At 38.9% G+C, this 21,325-nt stretch overlaps 1 protein-coding gene across 1 annotated transcript in view; it reads left to right on the top strand.

Annotated features, from left to right (window-relative positions):
- The window catches only part of IL1RAPL2 (interleukin 1 receptor accessory protein like 2), a 652,944-nt gene that overhangs the window by 50,564 nt on the left and 581,055 nt on the right, over window positions 1-21,325 (top strand). Inside the window, exon 3 of the mRNA XM_038588825.1 lies at window positions 14,827-15,013. Within this exon, the coding sequence (XP_038444753.1) occupies window positions 14,827-15,013 (187 nt within the window). The remainder of the gene's footprint in view (window positions 1-14,826; window positions 15,014-21,325) is intronic.

Below are 21,325 nucleotides of genomic sequence, written 5' to 3' on the forward strand. Positions count from 1 at the left end.
AATTCCATGTATGAGTGAAATTACATGGTATTTGTCTTTCTCTGTTTTTGCTTAGTAAAATAATTTCTAGCTCTATTCATGTCATTGGAAATGACAAGATTTCATTATTTTTATGGCTAATATTCCTGTGTGTGTGTGTATGTGTGTGCGTATCACAGATTATTTATACATTCATCAGTCCATGGACATTTGGGCTATTTCCCTAATTTGACTATTGTAGATAATGCTGCTATGAACATCAGGGTGCATGTATCCCTCTGAATTAGTATTTTTGTGGGTTTTTTTTGGGGGAAATATCTAGTGGTATAATTGCTGAATCATAGGGTGGTTCTATTTTTAACTTTTGGAGGAACCTCCATACTGTTTTCCAGTGTTGGCTGCACCAGTTTGCATTCCCACCAGTAGTGCTAGAGGGTTCCTTTTTCTCCACATCCTTGCCAACACCTTTTGTTTCTTGTGTTGATGATTTCAGCCATTCTGACAGGTGTGTAGTTTTGATCTGTATTTCCCTGATGATGAGTGATGTCTACTGCTTATTTTTTAAATTGGATTATTCATTTTTTGAGTTTGATAAGATCTTTATAGATTTTGGATAATAACCCTTTATCAGATATGTCATTTGCAAATATCTTCTCCCATTCCAAAGGTTATCTTTTAGTTTTGTTGATTGTTTCCTTTGCTGTGCAGGAACTTTTTATTTTGATGAAGTCCTAATAGTTTATTTTTGCTTTTGTTTCCCTTGCCTCAGGAGACCTATCTTGTAAGAAGTTGCTGTGGCCGATGTCAAAGTGGTTAGTGCTGTGTTCTCCTGTAGGATTTTAATGGTTTCCTGTTTCAGATTTAGGTCTTTAATTATTTTGAATTTAGTTTTGCATCTGGTGTAAGAAAGTGGGCAAGTTTCATTCTTTTGCATGGTGTCCAGTTTTCCCAATACCATTTATGGGAGAGACTGTCTTTTTTCCCATTGAATATTCTTTCCTCCTTTGTTGAAAATTAATTGACCATGAAGTTGTGGGTTCATTTCTGGGTTTTCTATTCTGTTCTCTTGATGTATGTATCTATTTTGTGCCAGTACCATACTGTTTTAATCCATACAGCGTTGAGTTTTCAAATTTATTTTTGCAAGAGACAGAGCTCGAGAGCACATGCACAGGAGTGGGGGGGAGGGGCAGAGGGTGAAGTGGACTCCATGCTGAGCAGGGAGCCCTTTGCAGGACTCTACTCCTGTATCCTAGGATCATGACCTGAGCCAAAGGCAGATGCTTAATTGATTGAGCCATCCAGGTGTCCCATCAATATAACTTTGTAATATAACTTGGAGTCTAGGATTGAGATGCCTCCAAGTTTGCTTTTCTTTTTTTCTTTTTTAAAAAAAGATTTTATTTATTTATTCATGAGAGACACACACAGAGAGAGAAGCAGAGACACAGACAGAGGGAGAAGCAGGCTCCACTCAGGGAGCCCGACGTGGGACTCCATCCCAAGTCTCCAGGATCAGGCCCCAGGCTGAAGGCAGTGCTAAACCGCTGAGCCACCCGGGCTGCCCCTGCTTTTCTTTTTCAGGGTTGCTTTGGCTATTTGGGGTCTTTTGTGGTTCCAAACATATTTTAGGATTGTTCTAGCTCTGTGAAAAATGCTGTTGGTATTTTGGTAGGGATTGCATTAAATGTGTAGATTGCTTTGGGTAATATAGACATTTTAACAATGCTTATTATTCCATCCATGAGAATGGAATGCTTTTCCATTTCTTTGTATCCTTTTCAATTTCTTTCATCAGCTTTTTATAGTTTTCAGAGTACCAGTCTTTCTTCTCTTTAGTTAAGTTTATTCTTAGATATCATGTGGATTTTGGTGTAATTGTAAATGGGATTGATTCCTTAATTTCTCTATCTGTTACTTCATTATTGGTGTAGAGAGATGCAACAGATTTCTGTATGTTGTTTGTATCCTGCGACTTTACTAAATTAGTGTATCAGTTCTAGTAATTTTTTGGAAGAATCTTTTGGGTTTTCTATATAGAGGATCATGTTATCTGCAAATGGTGAAAGTTTGACTTCTTTGCTGAATTGGATGCATTTAATTTCTTTTTGTTGTCTGACTACTGTGGCCAGAATTTGCAGTACTATCTTAAATAACAGTGGTAAGAGTGGACATCTTGTACCTGACCTTAGGGTAAAAGCTCTCAGTTTTTTTTCCCATTGAGGATATTAGCTGTGGGTTTTTTGTTTCTTTTTTTGCATATGGCCTTTATTTTGTTGATGTTTCCTGTAAACCTACTTTGCTGAGAGTTTTTATCATGAATGGATGTTGTACTTTGTCATAGGCTTTTTCTGCATCTATTGAGAGGATCATATGGTCCTTATTGTTTCTTTTGTTAATGTGGTATATCAGATTGATTTGCAAATATTAAACCACTCTTGCAGCCCAGGAATAAATGTCACTTGATCGTGGTGAATGATTCTTTTAATGAACTTTGGATTTGGTTTGCTAGTATTTTACTGAGAATTTTTGCATCCATGTTCATTAGAGATATTGATCTATAGTTATCTTTTATACTGAAATCTTTATCTGGTTTAGGTATCAGGGTAATGCTGGCCTCATAGTATAAATATGTAACTTTTCCTTCTTTTTCTATTTTTTGGAATAGTTTGAGAAGTATACATATTAACTCTTCTTGAAACGTTTGGAAGAATTCTCCTGTGAAGCCACCTGCCCCTGGCCTTTCATTTATTAAGAGATTTTTTTTTTATGACTGATTCAATTTCTTTGCTGTTTTTCAGTCTGTTCAAGTTTTCTATTTCTTTCATTTCAATTTTGGTAGTTTATGTTTCTAGGAATTTATCCATTTCTTTCAGTTTGTTTAATTTGTTGGCATATCATTTTTCACAATATTTTCTTATAATTGTATTTCTGTGCTGTTAGATATTATTTTTTTCTCTATCATTTGTGATTTTATTTGTTTGGGCCTTTTTTCTTTTCTTTTCTTTTTCTTTTTTTTTGACTTTATTTTTTTATTGAAGTTCAATTTGACAACATATAGTATAACACCCAGTGCTCATCCCATCATGTGCCCTCCTCAGTGTCTTTTCTTTTTTATGTCGTTCTAGATTTTTATCAGTTTTATTGATTTTTTTCTACAGGACCAGCTCCTTGTTTCATTGATCTGTTCCTTTTTTTAAAGTTTGTATATAATTTATTTCTGCTTTACTGTCATCTTTTTATTTTAATAAGATATATATTTATTATATAGTATTTTATTATAATTATTATGTGTTATAGTCTTTACTATTTCCTTCCTTCTGCTGGCTTTAGTTTTCATTTATTGTTCCTTTTCTAGCTCCTTCAGGTATAATGTTAGCGTGCATATTTGAGATTTTTCTTTCTTCTTGAAGTAGGTCTGTGTTGCTATAAACTTCCCTCTTCGGAATACTTTTGCTGCATCCCAAAGTTTTTGGACCATTGTGTTTTCATTTCCATTTCTTTCCATGTATTTTTTAAATTTCTCCTTTGATTTCCTGGTTGACCCCATTGTTTAGTAGTATGTTGTTTAACCTCCAGGAATTTTGGTCTTTCAAAATGTTTTTCTTGTGGTTAAGTTTCATAGCATTGTGGTCAGAAATTGTGCACAGCATGATATCAGTCTTTTTGTTGAGGCCTAACCTAATATGTGTGTATTCTGGATTAAGTCCCATGTGCACTTGAAAAGAATGTATATTCTGCTCTTTTATGATGGAATATTCTAAATATATCTGTTAAATGCATCTATTCCAGTGTGTCATTAAAAGCCATTGTTTTCTTGTAGGTTTTCTGTTTAATCTGTCCATTCATGTAAGTTGGGTGTCAAAGACCCTTACTATTATTGAATTATTATCGATTAGTTCCTTTTATGATTGTTATTAGTTGTTTTACATATTTGGGTGCTCTCATGTTGGGTGCATAAATATTTACAATAGTTAGATCTTCTTGTTGGATTGTGCCCTTTATTATGATATAGTGTGCTTCTTCATCTCTCTTTTTTAAAGATTTTATTTATTTATTCATGAGAGACACACACACACACAGAGAGAGAGAGAGAGAGAGGCAGAGACATAGGCAGAGGGAGAAGCAGGCTCCATGCAGGGAGCCCGTTGTGGGACTTGATCCCGGGACTCCAGGATCACTCCCTGGGCTGAAGGCAGATGCTTAATTGCTGAGCCACCCAGACATCCCCTTCATCTTTTCTTAAAGTCTTCATTTTAAAGTCTGGTTTTTCCAGTATAAGTTTTGCCACTCCAGCTTTCTTTTGATATCCACTTGTATGATAAATATTTCTTCATCCCTTTACTTTAAATCTGCAAGTATCATCAGAAAAGACCCCGAATAGCCAGGGGAATATTAAAAAAGAAAACCATAGCTGGGGGCATCACAATGCCAGATTTCACGTTGTACTACAAACCTGTGGTCATCAAGACAGTGTGGTACTGGTACAAAAACAGACACATATATCAATGGAACAGAATAGAGAATCCAGAAGTGGACCCTCAACTTTATGGTCAACTAATATTCAACAAAACAGGAAAGACTATCCACTGGACAAAAGACAGTGTCTTTAATAAATGGTGCTGGGAAATTGGACATCCACATGCAGAAGAATGAAACTAGACCATTCTCTTACACCATACACAAAGATAAACTCAAAATGGATGAAAGAGGGATCCCTGGGTGGTGCAGCGGTTTGGTGCCTGCCTTCGGCCCAGGGCGCAATCCTGGAGACCCGGGATCGAATCCCACGTCGGGCTCCCGGTGCATGGAGCCTGCTTCTCCCTCTGCCTCTGTCTCTGCCTCTCTCTCTCTCTCTCTCTGTGTGACTATCATAAATAAATAAAAAATTTAAAAAAAATGGATGAAAGATCTGGATGAGACAAGGTTCCATCAAAATCCTAGAGGAGAACACAGGCAACACTCTTTTTGAACTTGGCCACAGCAACTTTTTGCAAGATACATCCATGAAGGCAAGAGAAACAAAAGCAAAAATGAATTATTGGGACTTCATCAAGAGAAGAAGCTTCTGCACAACAAAAGAAACAGTCAACAAAACTAAAAGACAACCTGCAGAATGGGAGAAGATATTTGCAAATGACCTATCAGATAAAGGGCTAGTTTCCAAGATCTATAAAGAACTTATTAAACTCAACAGCAAAGAAGCCAACAATTCAATCATGAAGTGAGCAAAAGACATGAACAGAAATCTCACAGAGGAAGACATACACAAGGCCAACATGCACATGAGAAAATGCTCCGCATCACTGGCCATGAGGGAAATACAAATCAAAACCACAATGAGATACCACCTCCCACCAGTGAGAATGGTGAACATTAACAAGACAGGAAACAACAAATGTTGTAGAGGATGTGGAGAAAGGGGAACCCTCTTGTACTGTTGGTGAGAATGTGAACTGGGACAGCCACTCTGGAAAACTGTGTGGAGGTTCCTCAAAGAGTTAAAAATAGATCTGTCCTATGACCCAGCAATCGCACTGCTGGGGATTTACCCCAAAGATATAGATGCAGTGAATCACCAGAACACCTGCACCCTGATGTTTCTAGCAGCAATGTCCACAATAGCCAAACTGTGGAAGGAGCCTCAGTGTCCATCAAAAGATGAATGGATAAAGAAGATGTGGTCTATGTATACAATGGAATATTACTCAGCCATTAGAAACAATAAATACCCACCATATGCTTCGACGTGGATGGAACTGGAGGGTATTATGCTGAGTGAAATGAGTCAATAGGAAAAGCACAAATATTATATGGTCTCATATATTAGGGAATATAAAAATTAGTGAAAGGGAATAAATGGAAAGGAGAGAAAATGAGTGAAAATATCAGTGAGGGTGACAAAATATGAGACACCTAACTCTGGGAAACAAACAAGGGGTAGTGGAAAGGGAGGTGGGCGGGGGGTTGTGGTGACTGGGGATGGACAGAGTGGGGCACTTGGCGGGATGAGCATTGGGTGTTATGCTATATGTTGGCAAATTGAACTCCAATAAAAAATTTAAAAAATAAATCTGCAAGTATCATTAAGTCTAAAATGAGCCTCTTGTAGACAGCATATAGATGGGTCTTTTTTTTTTTTAACCCATTCTAATACTCTATGTCTTTTGATTGGAGAATTCAATCCATTTTCAGAGTCACTACTGATAGGTATGTATTTTGTACCATTTTATTATTTTGTTGTTTCTGGAGATTTTCTCTGCTCCTTTCATGTCTTTGTCACTTTTGGTCTTACCTTTCCACCCAAAGAGTCTCCTTTAATATTTCTTGCAGGAATGGTTTACTGTTCACATACTCCTTTAGTTTTTGTCTAGGAATCTCTTCATTTCTCCTTCTATTCTGAATGATAGCTTTGCTAGAAAGTACTCTTGATTGCAGATTTTTCCCATTCAGCAATTTGAATATATTATGCCACTCTCTTCTTGTTTGCCACATTTTTGTTCAGAAATCTCCTTTGTAAGTCAAGGATTTCTTTTGTCTTGCTGCTTTTAAGAATTTTTCTTGATCACTGTATTTCATAAATTTAATTCCAATGTGTCTTGGTGTTGGCTTGCTTTTGTTGATTTTGATGGGAGTTCTCTGTGCATCCCGAATGTGGATATCTGTTTCCTTCCCCAGGCTAGGGAAGTTTTCAGCTACTATTTCCTCAATACATTTTCTGCTCCTTTTTCTCTCTTCTTCTGGTACTCTTATGACACGAATGTTACTGTGTTTGATGGAGTCACTGAGTTGCCTAAGTCTATTCTCATGTTCCATAATTCTTCTTTCTCTCTTTTGTTTGACTTTCTTATTTTCCATTATTTTATCTTCTATATCACTGGTTTGTCCCTCTGCTTCTTCCATTCTACTGTTCATCGAGGCAAGCCTATTTCCAATCTCAGCTATTATATATTTCATCTCTAATAAGTCAATCGGAGAAAGACAACCATCATATGGTTTTACTCTTATATGGAATATAAGAGATATAAGAAAGGGACTATAAGGGAAAGGAGGGAAACTGAGTGGGGAAAAATTAGAGAGGAAGACAAACCAAAAAAGACTCCTAACTCTGGGAAACAAACAAAAGGTTGCAGAAGGGGAGGGGCTGGGGGAATAGGGTGAATGGGTGATGGGCATTAAGGAGGGCACTTGAAGGGATGAGCACTGGGTGTTACACGATATGTTGGCAAATTGAATTTAAATAAAAAAATAAATTCACCTCTGATTTTTGTTAACTCTTTTATCTCTGTGGTAATGGTCTCCCTGATGTCTTCCACTCTTTTCTCAAGTCCAGCAAGTATCCTTATAATTGTTGCTTTAAATTCTCCACCAGGCATGATACTTATAGCTGTTTTACTTAGATCTCTGTCTGTGGCTTTATCTTCTTGTTTCATTTGGGATGAATTTCTCTGTCATGGCATTTTGTCTAAGACTCTGTCTTCTCTGTGTTAGAAAAGCCAGTTATGTTTCCTGCATCTGAGAGTAATGGCTTTATGAAGAAGAGCTCATGTAATGCCCAGGGCCTGGCTCATCAGGGTGTGTTTCCCAATGTATACTGCCTGTGCTCTGCTATTGTATTCTGGCTGCTTTCCTTAAGACAAGAAATATGCAGAGGCTCTTCTTGCCTGTACTTGGCAGTGTTTGGTCCTTGGCCAGAATATGGTGACTTTTAACTAGATGTGCTCTGGTTTGCTTGTTAAATGAGGCCTGACACTACTTACACTAGAACTGAAGCCCTGCAGAACTCTCTGGGAAGGAGGTGTGGTGTGAGCTTGAGTTTCTGCTGGTCTTCTGGGAAAGGAGCCTGCTGCACCAGGACTGAGGCAAGCTTGACTGAGGAGAGCAGTTCCCTTGAGTGTAAGGCGGTGGGGTTGCTGTAAGCAAGTTAGATAGTTGGTGTTGGTGCTGTGCTGCTTTCTGCAGGTGGCTCTGTGTTTATGCTGAGAGGCTGGGGAGGGAAATGGCACCAGCCAGCTCCTTTGTCCCTAAAGAGGCATCTCCATGCACCCTGCCTCTCAGAGCTGTGCTCCAAAAAGAGCAAATATCTCCTTCACTGTGTCTCAGGCAATTTTCAGAGTATTGTTTCCACACTGCCCACCCCCAGGTTATTATCCTGCCTTCTCTCCAGGAGCTAAGCAGTGTCCTCTCAGATCTATCCTAGCCAAGCCCACTGACCTTTAAAACTACAGGCTTTAAGCCTTGCTGGTTGCAAGAACTCACAAAAATCAGCACCTCTTGTTTTTTCCAGCCAGTGGTTTTAGGGAAATGTTCTTGTGAGTTTCCCTGTGTGATCTACCTTCACCCTTTTCTGTGACCACAGCTCCCTCCTCCCTACAGCTGCTGCAATCTATTTCTCCCCTAAACCATGTATCTGCATTTTCTACCTTCTTCACTGTGGCTTCTTCTCTCTTTTTAGTTGTGGAGTTTGTCTTATAAATATTCCAGTTAATTTCTGGAGTATTCAAAATGATTTGATAGTTATCTAGTTGTGTTCATGGGGCAAGACATGAACACAACTAGGGGTCCTTCTACTCTGTCATCATCTCTTCTCCTGCTAGTAAGTCATTTCTTTTGGACAAATGATTGGAGAAGGGATAAAATGAAGACAGAGAAACCTGTTAGGATGCTAATTTGATCTTGCATGCAAAACAGGGTAACAGTCCTGTGGCAGGATTTAGGATAGATAGCAAATAAAGAAAGAATTTTGAAGCAGAATTAGCACAACTTCTTAACCAATTGTATATAGGGAATAAGTATGAGGAAGTGGGGTGGAAGATGATTTTGAGGCATCTGACTTGAGAAACTAGATGGTGTGGTTAGTGATGCCTCTAATCTTAATAGATATTATATGAGGAAGAATAGATTGTAGGGAAGAGATAATAACCTCAGTTTGGGACTGACAAGTGCCTTCATGACAATTGTATGGATATACTTGGCTAGATCTTAGGAGAGAGGACAGAACTGAAAAAATATTATAGACTTGGATGCCTTCAGCACTTAGTTTGTGGTTGAAATTTAGTGCTAGAACACAGTGCTGGAGATGAATGTTGAAGGGAGAAGAGAACACAAACAAAACAGAGTAAGGAATCATGAGGCCTGGGGGAAGATGGGAAACATTTTTGGAAATAGGGTGAAGAAGAAAAGACAGTAATATAGTAATAAGGAATGATCAGAGAAGTAGGCAATCATAAGAGAGGAATCTTAGTAGTAAGAAGAGATCAAGAAAGTTGAAGGAAAGTTTCAAGTTTAAAATAATGCACAGAGGTCAGATAGGACGAGGGTGAACAAGAGGTCATTGGATTTGTCTAATAAGATATCCTTAATGAGATTAGTGATAGAAATTCAATAGAATGATGGAGCAGAAGCCAAAGGATAGTGGGCCATAGAGTGATGTTAGAGCAGCATGCAGATATTTTGAATGTTGAAATGTCTTTCAAGATCTTTGACAGTGACAGGTATAGTGAGTAGGCAGGAATCAAAAAGCAAATCTTGGAGTCATAGGGTATGACAGCTTATTTGCTAAGACAGATAACATATAATTCCAACACAAAGACAAGGAGAATACTTTGGCATCTACTGTATGGGGAGGAAGATAACCATATATAAAGAAAACTGCTTTTGTAGAGTTTGAAATGTAACTCATGCAATAAAGCAAAACCTTTGTAAATACTAAAAGAATAATTACAAAACAACATATTGCCCAATATAAAAACATCAGTGTGATCTAAATAAGAAGCAGTGAAGAAGTAAGAAATAGGTATTAGTGAAATTGGTTGAGGAAGACTTTCTGGAGGAGGGTTTTTTGTTTTTAACAGAAACAACAGGGTTCTCTGTAGATTTCTGAAGAGCATTTTGGCTATGATATGATGTGAAGCAGATTGACTCTCTTTTTAAAAAGATTTTATTTATTTATTTACTTATTTATTTGAGAGAGAGAGAGAGAGAGAGAGAGCACAAGCAGGGGGAGTGGTAGAGGGAGAGGGAGAAGCAGACTCCCCACCAAGCAAGGGAGCCTGATGCAGGGCTTGATCCCAGGACCCTGGGATCATGACCAGAGCTGAAGGCAGGTACTTAACCAACAGAACCACCCAGGCACCTCACAGATTCACTCTCTTAAAATTGTCTTCAACCAAACAATAAAGCAGGGGTCACTCATACCATGGTGAGGATGATGGTCATGGCAGGGAATGTTTTGAATTTATCTTGATTATTCCCTTACCTTTACCACATCTCAGTCATTGGCAGACAGAGTTTTAACTAGCTATTTGTACCCATAGGTGGCAGATTGCAATTACTTTCTTTAAGAATGGTTACTTGAACTTGCTGCTGGAAAGATCCATAATTCTCCATTATCTATGAGGGGATTATCATATATATACAATTTTTTCTTGAGTAGGTTTCTGACTTAAATGCTCAACCCCAAATAAATTATGCTTTGTTTTGAATTCAGGATGTGTGATATTTTGATGATAAAATTATGTCTTAAGCAAGTCGATTTTAGAATATATATAATTTCTATTGTAATTTGGTTCATTGGCTGCTTTCTTTTTATTTATTTTTTTTGCTTTTTTTTTGCTTTCTTTTTAAATAACAACAAAACCCAAAATATATTCATTTAAATTACAGTTTGGGAGTCAGTAGATAGTGTATTAATAATGGTGATGATGTTAAAAATGGTTGATTTTTATTAATCACTTACCATGAGCCAGGTACTGTGCTAAATGTTTTAAATGAACTACCTCATTGTTGGAAGACAGTTCTCTGTTAGTCTCTTGGAGTTCTGCATGTTTTATGAGCAGAGGCACTCACTATCCCTTTTCCCAGATTACTTTTTCAGGCATATGTATATAGAGAGAACAATCACAAAAGCTGGAAAATAGTGTCTTTCACCAGAGCAAAGGGCAGCTTTGCTTACAGCCTTGGAAAATATAGATAGTGGCTCCCTTTGGAGCAAAGGGCAGACATGCTTATGACCCATTATAAAAGATTTGTGTTTTTTAAACTTGGGATTCTTCTCCTTTAATGCAACCCACTGCTTGTGCAGGTGTAATCTGGCCCTCTTTGTGTTGTCCTATAGGAATTGTTAGGGAAGTATCACAGATGCTGATACTTTGGCTGCTTTCATTGCTGTGAATAATTAACTGTCTACTGTTTCCAACCCAGTAGTCTCTTGTCTTCTACCAATACCCGTGAAAATGGTAGCCCAATTTTTTAGCTTGCAAGTATGGAAAAATCACAGATCCTCAGCTCTTACAATTCTTAACACTTGTGTAATATAATAACAGTTTATAGATAACCCTTCTTTAATTTCATTTTACATATGGAAAAATGAAGCTCAGTGACCTGTCCAGAGATCCATAGTTAGGATATAAGAGAGCTGGGATTTGAACCCAAAATTCTTTTTCTTCAGAGGCCATATTCTCAAGCAGTGAGCTACTCAGGTCCAGTTCAGTTCAAGTCTGTGAGTTAACCTTTTCTCTGAATGCATCATGAACCATAAAGAGATTATATTTGAATAATCCTGGGTTGGAGATAATCAGTGCCATGCCAAAGGCTGCGTGTTCATGTCAGCAGGAGAGAACAGTATTATCTGTTTATACCTTCAATAAATCCTTGTTTGTTTATTAATCAAGTTTCTGCCTAATGGAAAAAAATGTACATAAACTCCAACCTATTATAGTGACATTCTTATAGACTAGAGATATCATCTATGAATGATGACAATTTTTGTTAAAATAATAAAAAAGTAAAAAAAAACCCTAAACTATTTACAACTCTAGATAAGATTATTATTTTCTTGTAGACCAAAAAGGGCAAAAGTAAGATTTTTAAAAAGATCCTGTGTTTCCCCAACTGACCATAGCACAGATATTTTTGTTGTTGTTGTTTTTTTTTTTTTGAGGTCTCCCCCATGGAGCAAGTCCCTTTTTTAAAAATTTGAATTCGAAGATCATTAACATCCAGTGTTATATTACTTCCAAGTGTACAATATGGTGATTCAATAATTCTATATATTACTCAGTGCTCATCAATATAAGTATACTCTTAATTTCCTTCACCAATTTCATCCATCCTCCCACCCAACTTCCCAATTTCATCCATCCTCCCACCCAATTTACTTCACCAATTTCATCCATTCTCCCACCCAACTTCATCCATCCTCCCACCCAACTTCCCTCCAACCCACCCAAACTTCCCATTTGTTCTCTATAGTTAAGAGTATGTTTTTTGGTTTGTCTCTTTTTCCCCCTTTTTTTCATTTGTTTTATTTTTATTTTTATTGCAGCATTATTTACATGGCACAGATATTTTTTATGATTGTATTAAGTTTATATCTGCTTTACCATATATATCAGCATGGCACATAGCAGATGTTCAATAAATGTCATTTGAATGTATCTAAAAGGCTGTAGCTCTTCATAAAATGATAATATTAAGAAACTGATCAGGGCTTTGGGCCTCCTGCTCTTTTATTAAGGCTTTCATTTTTAGAGATGTTTGATTCACAGCAAAATTTGAGAGGAAGGTACAGAAGTTCCCCATATACCTCCTGCCCCCACACATGCATAGCCCATTATCAGCATCCACTGCCAGAATGAACATTTGCTATAATTGATTAACCAACATTGACACATCATTTTCACCTAAAGTCCATAGATTTCTTTTTTTTTAAAGTCCATAGATTTCATTGTGGTTTATTCCTGCTGTACATTCTATAGATTTGGACAAATTTATAATGGCACATATCCATCATTAGAGTATCATACAGAGTATTTTCACTGCCTTTAAAATCCTCTATGTTTCACCTATTACTCCTTCCTCCCAACCCTTGGCAACTACTGATATTTTTAGTGTCTCCATAATTTTGCCTTTTCAAAATATTATATAGTTGGATCCTACAGTATGTGGCTTTTTCAGTTGGCTTCCTTTACTTAGTAATATGCATTTAAGTTTCCTCCATATCTTTTCATGGCTTGGAAGCTTATTTATTTTTAGCATTTAATAATATTCCATTGTGTGGATATACCATAATTTATTTACATATTCATCTACTAAGGGATATCATGGTTGCTTCCAAATTTTGGCAATTATGAACAAAACTTCTATAAACATCTGTGTGTAGGCTTTTGTGTGGACATAATTTTTCCCCTCTTTTGGGTAGATACCAAAGAACACAAATGCTAGATTGTACGGTAAGGGTATATTTGGTTTTGTTAAAAAACTGCCAAACCATCTTCCAAGTGGCTGTACGATTTTGCATTCCCATTAGCAATGAATGAGAGTTCCTGTTTCACTACATCCTCACTAGCATTTGGTATTCTCAGTGTTCCGGATTTTGGCCATTCTTTTTTTTTTTTTTTTTAAAGATTTTTTAAAAATTTACTTATGAAAGACACACACAGAGAGAGAGAGAGAGAGAGAGAGAGAGAGAGAGAGGCAGAGACACAGGCAGAGGGAGAAACATGCAGGGAGAGACACATACAGGGAGCCTGACGTGAGACTCAATCCCAGGACCCCAGGATCAGGCCCTGGGCTGAAAGCAGCACTAAACCGCTAAGCCACCTGGGCTGCCCTGAATTTTGGCCATTCTAATAGGTGTGCAGTTTGTTTTCATTTGCTCATGTTTGTTTTCATTTGCATTTCCCTGGTAACATATGATATACATCTTTTCCAATGTCTATTTGCCATTTGCATGTCTTATCTTCTTTGATGAAATTTCTGTTAAGGTCTTTGACCTATTTTAATTTTTTTTTCATTTTCTTATTGTTGAATTTTAAGAATTCTTTATATATTTTGGGTAATAGTCCTTTATTAGATGTGTCATCTATTAATATTTTCTCTGTCTGTGTCTTGTTTTCTAATTCTCCTGACATTGACTTTTGTAGAGCAGAAGTTTTTAATTTTATTAACTTTAAGTTATTTTTTTTCATAGATCATGTCCATGATGTTTTAATTAAAAAGTCATTGCCATATCCAGGGTCATCTAGGTTTTCTCCTGTGTTATTTTCTAAAATTTTTATGGTTTTGCATTTTACATTTAGTTCTGTGATCCAATTTGAAATTAATTTTCATAATAGGTGTAAAGATCTGTGTCTAGATTAATTTTTTTTTGTTTGGATGCCCAGTTGTTCCAGTACCATTTGCCTATTTTTACTTTTTATTATTTTATTTTATTTTATTTTTAGAAGATTTATTTATTTATATGATAGGAGAGAGAGGGTAGAGGGAGAGTGAGAAGATAATCTCAAGTAGATTCCCTATTGAGTACAGAGCCCAACATGGGACTCTTTCTCAGGACTCTGAGATCATGACCTAAGTTGAAACCAAGAGGCAGATGCTTAACCAGTAAGCCATCCAGGCATCCCAGTACCATCCATTGAAAAGACATTCTTTGTTCCATTGTGTTGCCTTTGCTTCTTTGTCAAATATAAGTTGACTATATCTATGTAGGGCAGAAATAACCATAGCTCTAATTACAGAATTTCTCATAAGTTTTCACTATCAAATCTTTAATGTGGCAATATTTACCACTGGGAAAGAAGTTTGAAGTGTCTTATAGTTTAGAAGATGAGTACAGCTGTTCTATGTAGCTATGTAGCTACCTTATGGTCAGAGATGATCTCATTAGCATTTTGTTTTCTATCTTCCTGTCTGTTGAAATGGAAAACTGTTCTGTGTTGTTTTGATGTTGTTTCTTATTTCTAGGCAAGGTCCAAATGGAAAGGTAAACATTATTGAAATATAGAGAGCACAAATAAAGTTTTAAACACCCAGTTAAGCCATTTTGCTATTTCTCTGTTCCTACAGAAACTCGACATATTGCATGAAGGTGTCAATGTCCTTGACTGTTGCAGAGAATGAATCAGGCCTGTGCTACAATAGTAGGATACGCTATTTAGAAAAATCCGAAGTCACTAAAAGAAAGGAGATCTCCTGTCCAGACATGGATGACTTTAAAAAGTCCGATCAGGAGCCTGATGTTGTGTGGTACAAGGTAACTCAGCATGGTGTCAATTACTTTTCTTTGTTTCTTAATCTTAAGTCAATAGCTGGCTTGGGGATAGAAAAAGGGAGAAATTTTATTTCTAGTTTTTGGTATTAAATATTTCATTGAGAAAAATGAACAGATCCACATTTAAATAATTCAGAGCCATGATTTCTGTATATTACTGTTTTTTATTTTTTAAAGGTTTTTTAATTTATTTATTCATGAGACACACACACAGAGAAAGAGAGAGAGAGAGAGGCAGAGACACAGGCAGAGGGAGAAGCAGGCTCCATGCAGGGAGCCCGATGTGGTACTTGATCCCAGGACTCCAGGATCACACCCTGGGCCAAAGGCAGGATCTAAACTGCTGAGCCACCCAGGCATCCCATATTACTGGTTTTAATGGACTTCCATCAGCAGATGTCACAATCAATCCCATATTATCCAACTACAAAAATAATTAAAAACTCCCCCTCTCAAACTTACGAGAGCAAGTGGGAAGAAGAGTAAAGATTTCAATAACACATGAAAGAAAGTATTCAAGGGACATAGAAAAATTATTTACTGTTAGGAGCAAAGGCCCATTATTACAAGTACTACTTCCCAACAAAAGAGGAAGCTATAAATTACTACTCCTGGGCCTACAGTGGCAATGAGAAAGAGCAGTGTCACTGGAACCTGGCAGTAATGAAATGGGCCTGACAAAAGCTGTGGCCTTAAAAGAACATATGAACTGTGACAGATAAAGAAGGATTGAGTGGGAAAAATACCCTAACCCTTCTTAACTCCTGCCTTCTGGTTTCCTGCTAGCACCCATTAAAAACTTAAGCAGAAGTCAGAGGGCAAATCCAGGAGATAGAATCAGAAGTCTTCAGGTTCCCTGGGAATAGATTAGGTCAGACAGGGCAGAGATTAGATCTAGAAAAAGCAGAGAAGTAACCACACAACGTTCTAGCTGTGACATTCCCCCTGCTAGCCTGGGGCCCCATGGTTCTATAAGATAACTAACTGTACCCTCTGCCAACTCTAAGCGATGGTAGTTGACACATGCCTCCAGTCTCCGGGAGTCACTAATGGAGGAAGTGCCCCCGGGGGAGAGCACCACACATGGCGGGCTGAGCACGGTAAAGGGCTGGAGCACCCATCCATTGGGGCCTCGGGAGAAGTCGATTGGTTGGAGGGCGGCTCTGGACAGAGGGGGCTGTGCCCTACTGCCTTCAGGAGCCAAGACCCCCGGAGCACCATTCAAGCAGCACAGGCCCTGGATCCCAGGGTGCCAGCAGACACAGCCCAGGATCCTCCCCGCCCCCACCCCGGGACAGGCAGAGGTGGGGAGGGCCCAGGACAGTGAGGACTCCCCTGCTTCCAGGTGCCCCCGAGCTGTACAGATCAGCACCCCCCTCCCCCCTCCCCCTCCCCGGAGCATCCAGGCCAGTGTGGACTGGGAGACTGCAGGAGTTACTGCAGGGAGCTGACTCCAGAGCTGCAAATCTGGATGCCACCATTGTTGTTTTTCCTCCTTGTTTCACCCTATGCCTGGGAGAGGTGGGGCCACCAGGGAACAGGGGCCTCACAGGATAAACAGCTCCTAAGGAGCTTGGCACCTGGCAGGGGGTGGGGCAGCTACCCCAGGTGCACACACCTAGGAATCAGCACAGCAAGCCCTTCCCTCAGAAGACCAGTTGGAAGAACCAGGGAAGAGCAAGCTCTTGAACAAGCAGCACTGGAAAGCTCCAGGGGAAGTCGAGGGATTTACAGTATATTGAACTAGAGGGTACCCCTCCTTTTTTTTCTTCCTTGTTCCAGTACAACTCGCTTTTGTATCAGAAGGTAAATTTCCAATTTTTTCCTCTTTTCCCACCTTAACTACAATAATTCACCACCTCTTCATTTTTAAGATTCTTCCTTTTTGACTTTGATATTTCTACAGCTACAGGTCCTAGATATACTTTCCACTTCTAGATTCCATTCATCATACTCAACTTAATTGAGGGAGATATACAGATATTTTTGTTTTGTTTTGTGTTTTTTTGTTTTCTCGGCCTCATTTTGTTCTACAATGGTGGAAGTTAATACATTCTGAAACATGGCCAGTATGCACCCAGAACCAAGTGGTATACTGTGCTAGTTCATTCTGTGAGATTCCTCAGTCCCATTCTGCCCCCCTCTTTTATCTCATTTATGTTTTGGTGTTCAATGTTTGGGCCCTCTACAAGTACTTCTGGTTTATATAAATTGGGGACTGAGCATCTTCTAATATACAGAACTTAATATACTAAGAAACAAGAGGATCACCCTCTAGAACCCCTCGGGTAGACTACATTCTCCCTCTACTACAACTTCTTCACCACCACCATTTCCCAATAATCCCTTTTTTTTCCCCCTCTCCGTTTTTTTCTTTTTTCTTTTCTTTTCTTTTTTCTTTTCTTCTTCTTTGGGATTCCTGGCCTTTTATTTTTTACTACTTTGTTTTAAAATTTGTTTTTCACTTTAGTGGTCCTTTTGTTTATTTCGTTCTCATCTTGGTTTTAAATTTCTGGTCTCTGACCTCGGCAGAATCATCTACATGAAATATACTTAGGTTGTGGTTGATATTCTTGACGCAGCCCGCTCATATAGCCACTCTGCACTGAGCAAAAACACTAGAAAGAAGAACTTGCCACAAAAGAAACAATCAGAAACAGTACTCTCTGCCACAGAGTTACAGAATTTGGATTACAATGCGATGGAAAAGAGCCAATTCAGAAGCACAATTATAAAGCTAATGGTGACTCTGGAAAAAAAGCATAAAGGATTCAAGAGACTTGATGACTGCAGAATTTAGATCTAATCAGGGCAAAATTAAAAATCAATTAAATGAGTTGCAATCCAAACTGGAGGTCCTAACGACGAGGGTTAATGAGGTAGAAGAACAAAGTGAATGACGTAAAAGACAAGTTGAAGACAAGGAAGGAAGCTGAGGAAAAAAGATAAAAACAAAAGACAATGAGGAAAGGTTGAGAGAAATAAATGACAGCCTCAGAAAGAAAAATCTACGTATAATTGAGGTTCCAGAGGGTGCCGAGAGTGCCAGAGGGCCAGAAAGCATATTTGAACAAATCATAGCTGAGAATTTCCCTAATTTGGGGAGGGAAACAGGCATTCAGATCCAGGAGATGGTCCCACCTAAAATCAATAAAAACCGTTCAACAGCTCAACATTTAATAGTGAAACTTGCAGATTCCAAAGATAAAGTGAAAATCCTTAAAGGAGCAAGAGATAAGAGATCCCTAGCTTATATGGGGAGAAATATTAGATTAACAGCAGACCTCTCCACAGAGACCTGGCAGGCCAGAAGGGCTGGCAGTATATATTCAAGGTCCTAAATGAGAAGAACATGCAGCCAAGAATACTTTATCCGGCGAGGCTCTCACTCAGAATAGAAGGAGAGATAAAGAGCTTCAAGATAGGCAGAAACTGAAAGAATATGTGACCACCCAGCAGGCTCTACAAGAAATACTAAGGGGGACTCTGTAAAAGAAAGAGACATCCAAGGAAATAATCCACAAAAACAGAGACTGAATAGATATTATGATGACACTAAATTCTTATCTTTCAAGAGTAACTCTGAACGTGAATGGGCTAAAAGATCTGATCAAAAGACGCAGGGTTTCAGACTAGATAAACAAGCAAAACCATATACTTGCTGTCTACAAGAGACTCATTTCATTTATTTATTTATTTATTTATTTATTTATTTATTTATCTATTTATTTATTATTTTTATTTATTTATTCATGAGAGACACAGACACACACACACACACACAGAGAGAGGCAGAGACACAGGCAGAGGGAGAAGCAGGCTCCATGCAGGGAGCCTGACGTGGGACTCGATCACCCGTCTCCAGGATCACACCCAGGGATGAAGGCCACACTAAATCACTGAGCCACCAGGGCTGCCTAAGAAACTCATTTTAGACCTAAGGACACCTACCACCTGAAAATCAAAGGGTGAAGAACCATTTACCATTCAAATGGTCCTCAAAAGAAAGCAGGGGTAGCCATCCTTATATCAGATAAATTAAAGTTTATCCCTAAGACTGTAATAAGAGATGAAGAGGGACACTATGTCATACTGAAAGGATCTATCCAATAAGAGGACCTAACAATCATGAATATTTATGCTCCTAATGTGGGAGTTGCCAAGTATATAAATCAATTAATAACCAAAGTAAAGGCATACTTGGATAACATACTAATACTGGGAGACTTCAACATGGCACTTTCTGCAAATGACAGATATTCTAGGCACAACATCTCCAAAGAAACAAGCGCTTTATTTTTTTGTTTTGTTTTTTTTTATAATAAATTTATTTTTTATTGGTGTTCAATTTACCAACATACAGAATAACACCCAGGGCTCATCCCGTCAAGTGCACCCCTCAGTGCCCATCACCCATTAATCCCCACCCCCGCCCTCCTCCCCTTCTACCACCCCTAGTTCGTTTCCCAGAGTAAGGAGTCTTTATGTTCTGTCTCCCTTTCTGATATTTCCCACACACTTCTTCTCCCTTCCCTTATATTCCCTTTCACTATTATTTATATTCCCCAAATGAATGAGAACATACAATGTTTGTCCTTCTCCGATTGACTTACTTCACTCAGCATAATACCCTCTAGTTCCATCCACGTTGAAGCAAATGGTGGGTATTTGTCGTTTCTAATGGCTGAGTAATATTCCATTGTATACATAAACCACATCTTCTTTATCCATTCATCTTTCGATGGACACCGAAGCTCTTTCCACAGTTTGGCTATTGTGGACATTGCTGCTATAAACATCAGGGTGCAGGTGTCCTGGCGTTTCATTACATCTGTATCTTTGGGGTAAATCCCCAAAAGTGCAATTGCTGGGTCATAGGGAAGGTCTATTTTTAACTCTTTGAGGATCCTCCACACAGTTTTCCAGAGTGGCTGCACCAGTTCACATTCCCACCAACAGTGCAAGAGGGTTCCCTTTTCTCCGCATCCTCTCCAACATTTGTGGTTTCCTGCCTTGTTAATTTTCCCCATTCTCGCTGGTGTGAGGTGGGATCTCATTGTGGTTTTGATTTGTATTTCCCTGATGGCAAGTGATGCAGAACATTTTCTCATGTGCATGTTGGCCATGTCGATGTCTTCCTCTGTGAGATTTCTCTTCATGTCTTTTGCGCATTTCATGATTGGATTGTTTGTTTCTTTGCTGTTGAGTTTAAGAAGTTCTTTATAGATCTTGGAAACTAGCCCTTTATTTGATACGTCATTTGCACATATCTTCTCCCATTCTGTAGGTTGTCTTTTAGGTTTGTTGACTCTATCCTTTGCTGTGCAAAAGCCTCTTATCTTGATGAAGTCCCAAAGTTCATTTTTGCTTTTGTTTCTTTTGCCTTCGTGGATGTATCTTGCAAGAAGTTACTATGGCCGAGTTCAAAAAGGGTGTTGCCTGTGTTCTCCTCTAGGATTTTGATGGAATCTTGTCTCACATTTAGATCTTTTATCCATTTTGAGTTTCTCTTTGTGTATGGTGAAAGAGAGTGGTCTAGTTTCATTCTTCTGCAGGTGGATGTCCAGCACCATTTATTGAAGAGACTGTCTTTCTTCCAATGGATAGTCTTTCCTCCTTTATCGAATATTAGTTGACCATAAAGCTCAGGGTCCACTTCTGAGAAAGAAGGAAAGAAAAGAGAAAAAGAAAAAAGGAAGAAAAAAAGAAAAAAAGAGAAGAAAAAGAGAAAGAAAAAGAAAGGGAAAAAAAGGGTGGAGGAAGCAAACAGATATCAAAAAGCAAAAAAAGAAAAAAAAACACGGGGGAGTATCTTCTGTTTCTGTATACTTTAAGTCCCTTGACTTCCCCCTGGAACTTGTCCGTCTAGCTGGTCTTCTGGGGGAGGGGCCTGTTGTGCTGATTTTCAGGTGTTAGCGCTTAGGGGATCTGCTCTGCCCCCTGCCTTGTGCAGGGCTCAGTTGGGGTGGTTTACCCTGTGAGGCCCCAGGAGCAACAACCGCAGTGGCGGGCCAGCTCTGGAGCCCTGGATTCAGCTCCCACAGTAACTATGGAGTTCTCAGCCTGCAGGGCCTGGAGGCTCCGGGGCGGGGCCCCTGATCTGCTCAGCTTGGGGCAGGAGCGTCCTTGCTGTCCTGGGCCCTCCTGGCCTCTGCCTGTCCCGGGGGGAGGCCAGACCCTGGGCTGTGTCCCCGCGCCCAGTGCTCCCGGGCCTGCGCTGTTGGATTTGTGCTCCTAGCTGCACAGCCGCCTCTCCGCGGAGCCGCCGCCTGAGCCTCACGAGCTGCTCCCTGA

The sequence above is a fragment of the Canis lupus genome, chromosome X, assembly GCF_011100685.1.
Source record: "Canis lupus familiaris isolate Mischka breed German Shepherd chromosome X, alternate assembly UU_Cfam_GSD_1.0, whole genome shotgun sequence".
NCBI lineage: Eukaryota > Metazoa > Chordata > Mammalia > Carnivora > Canidae > Canis > Canis lupus.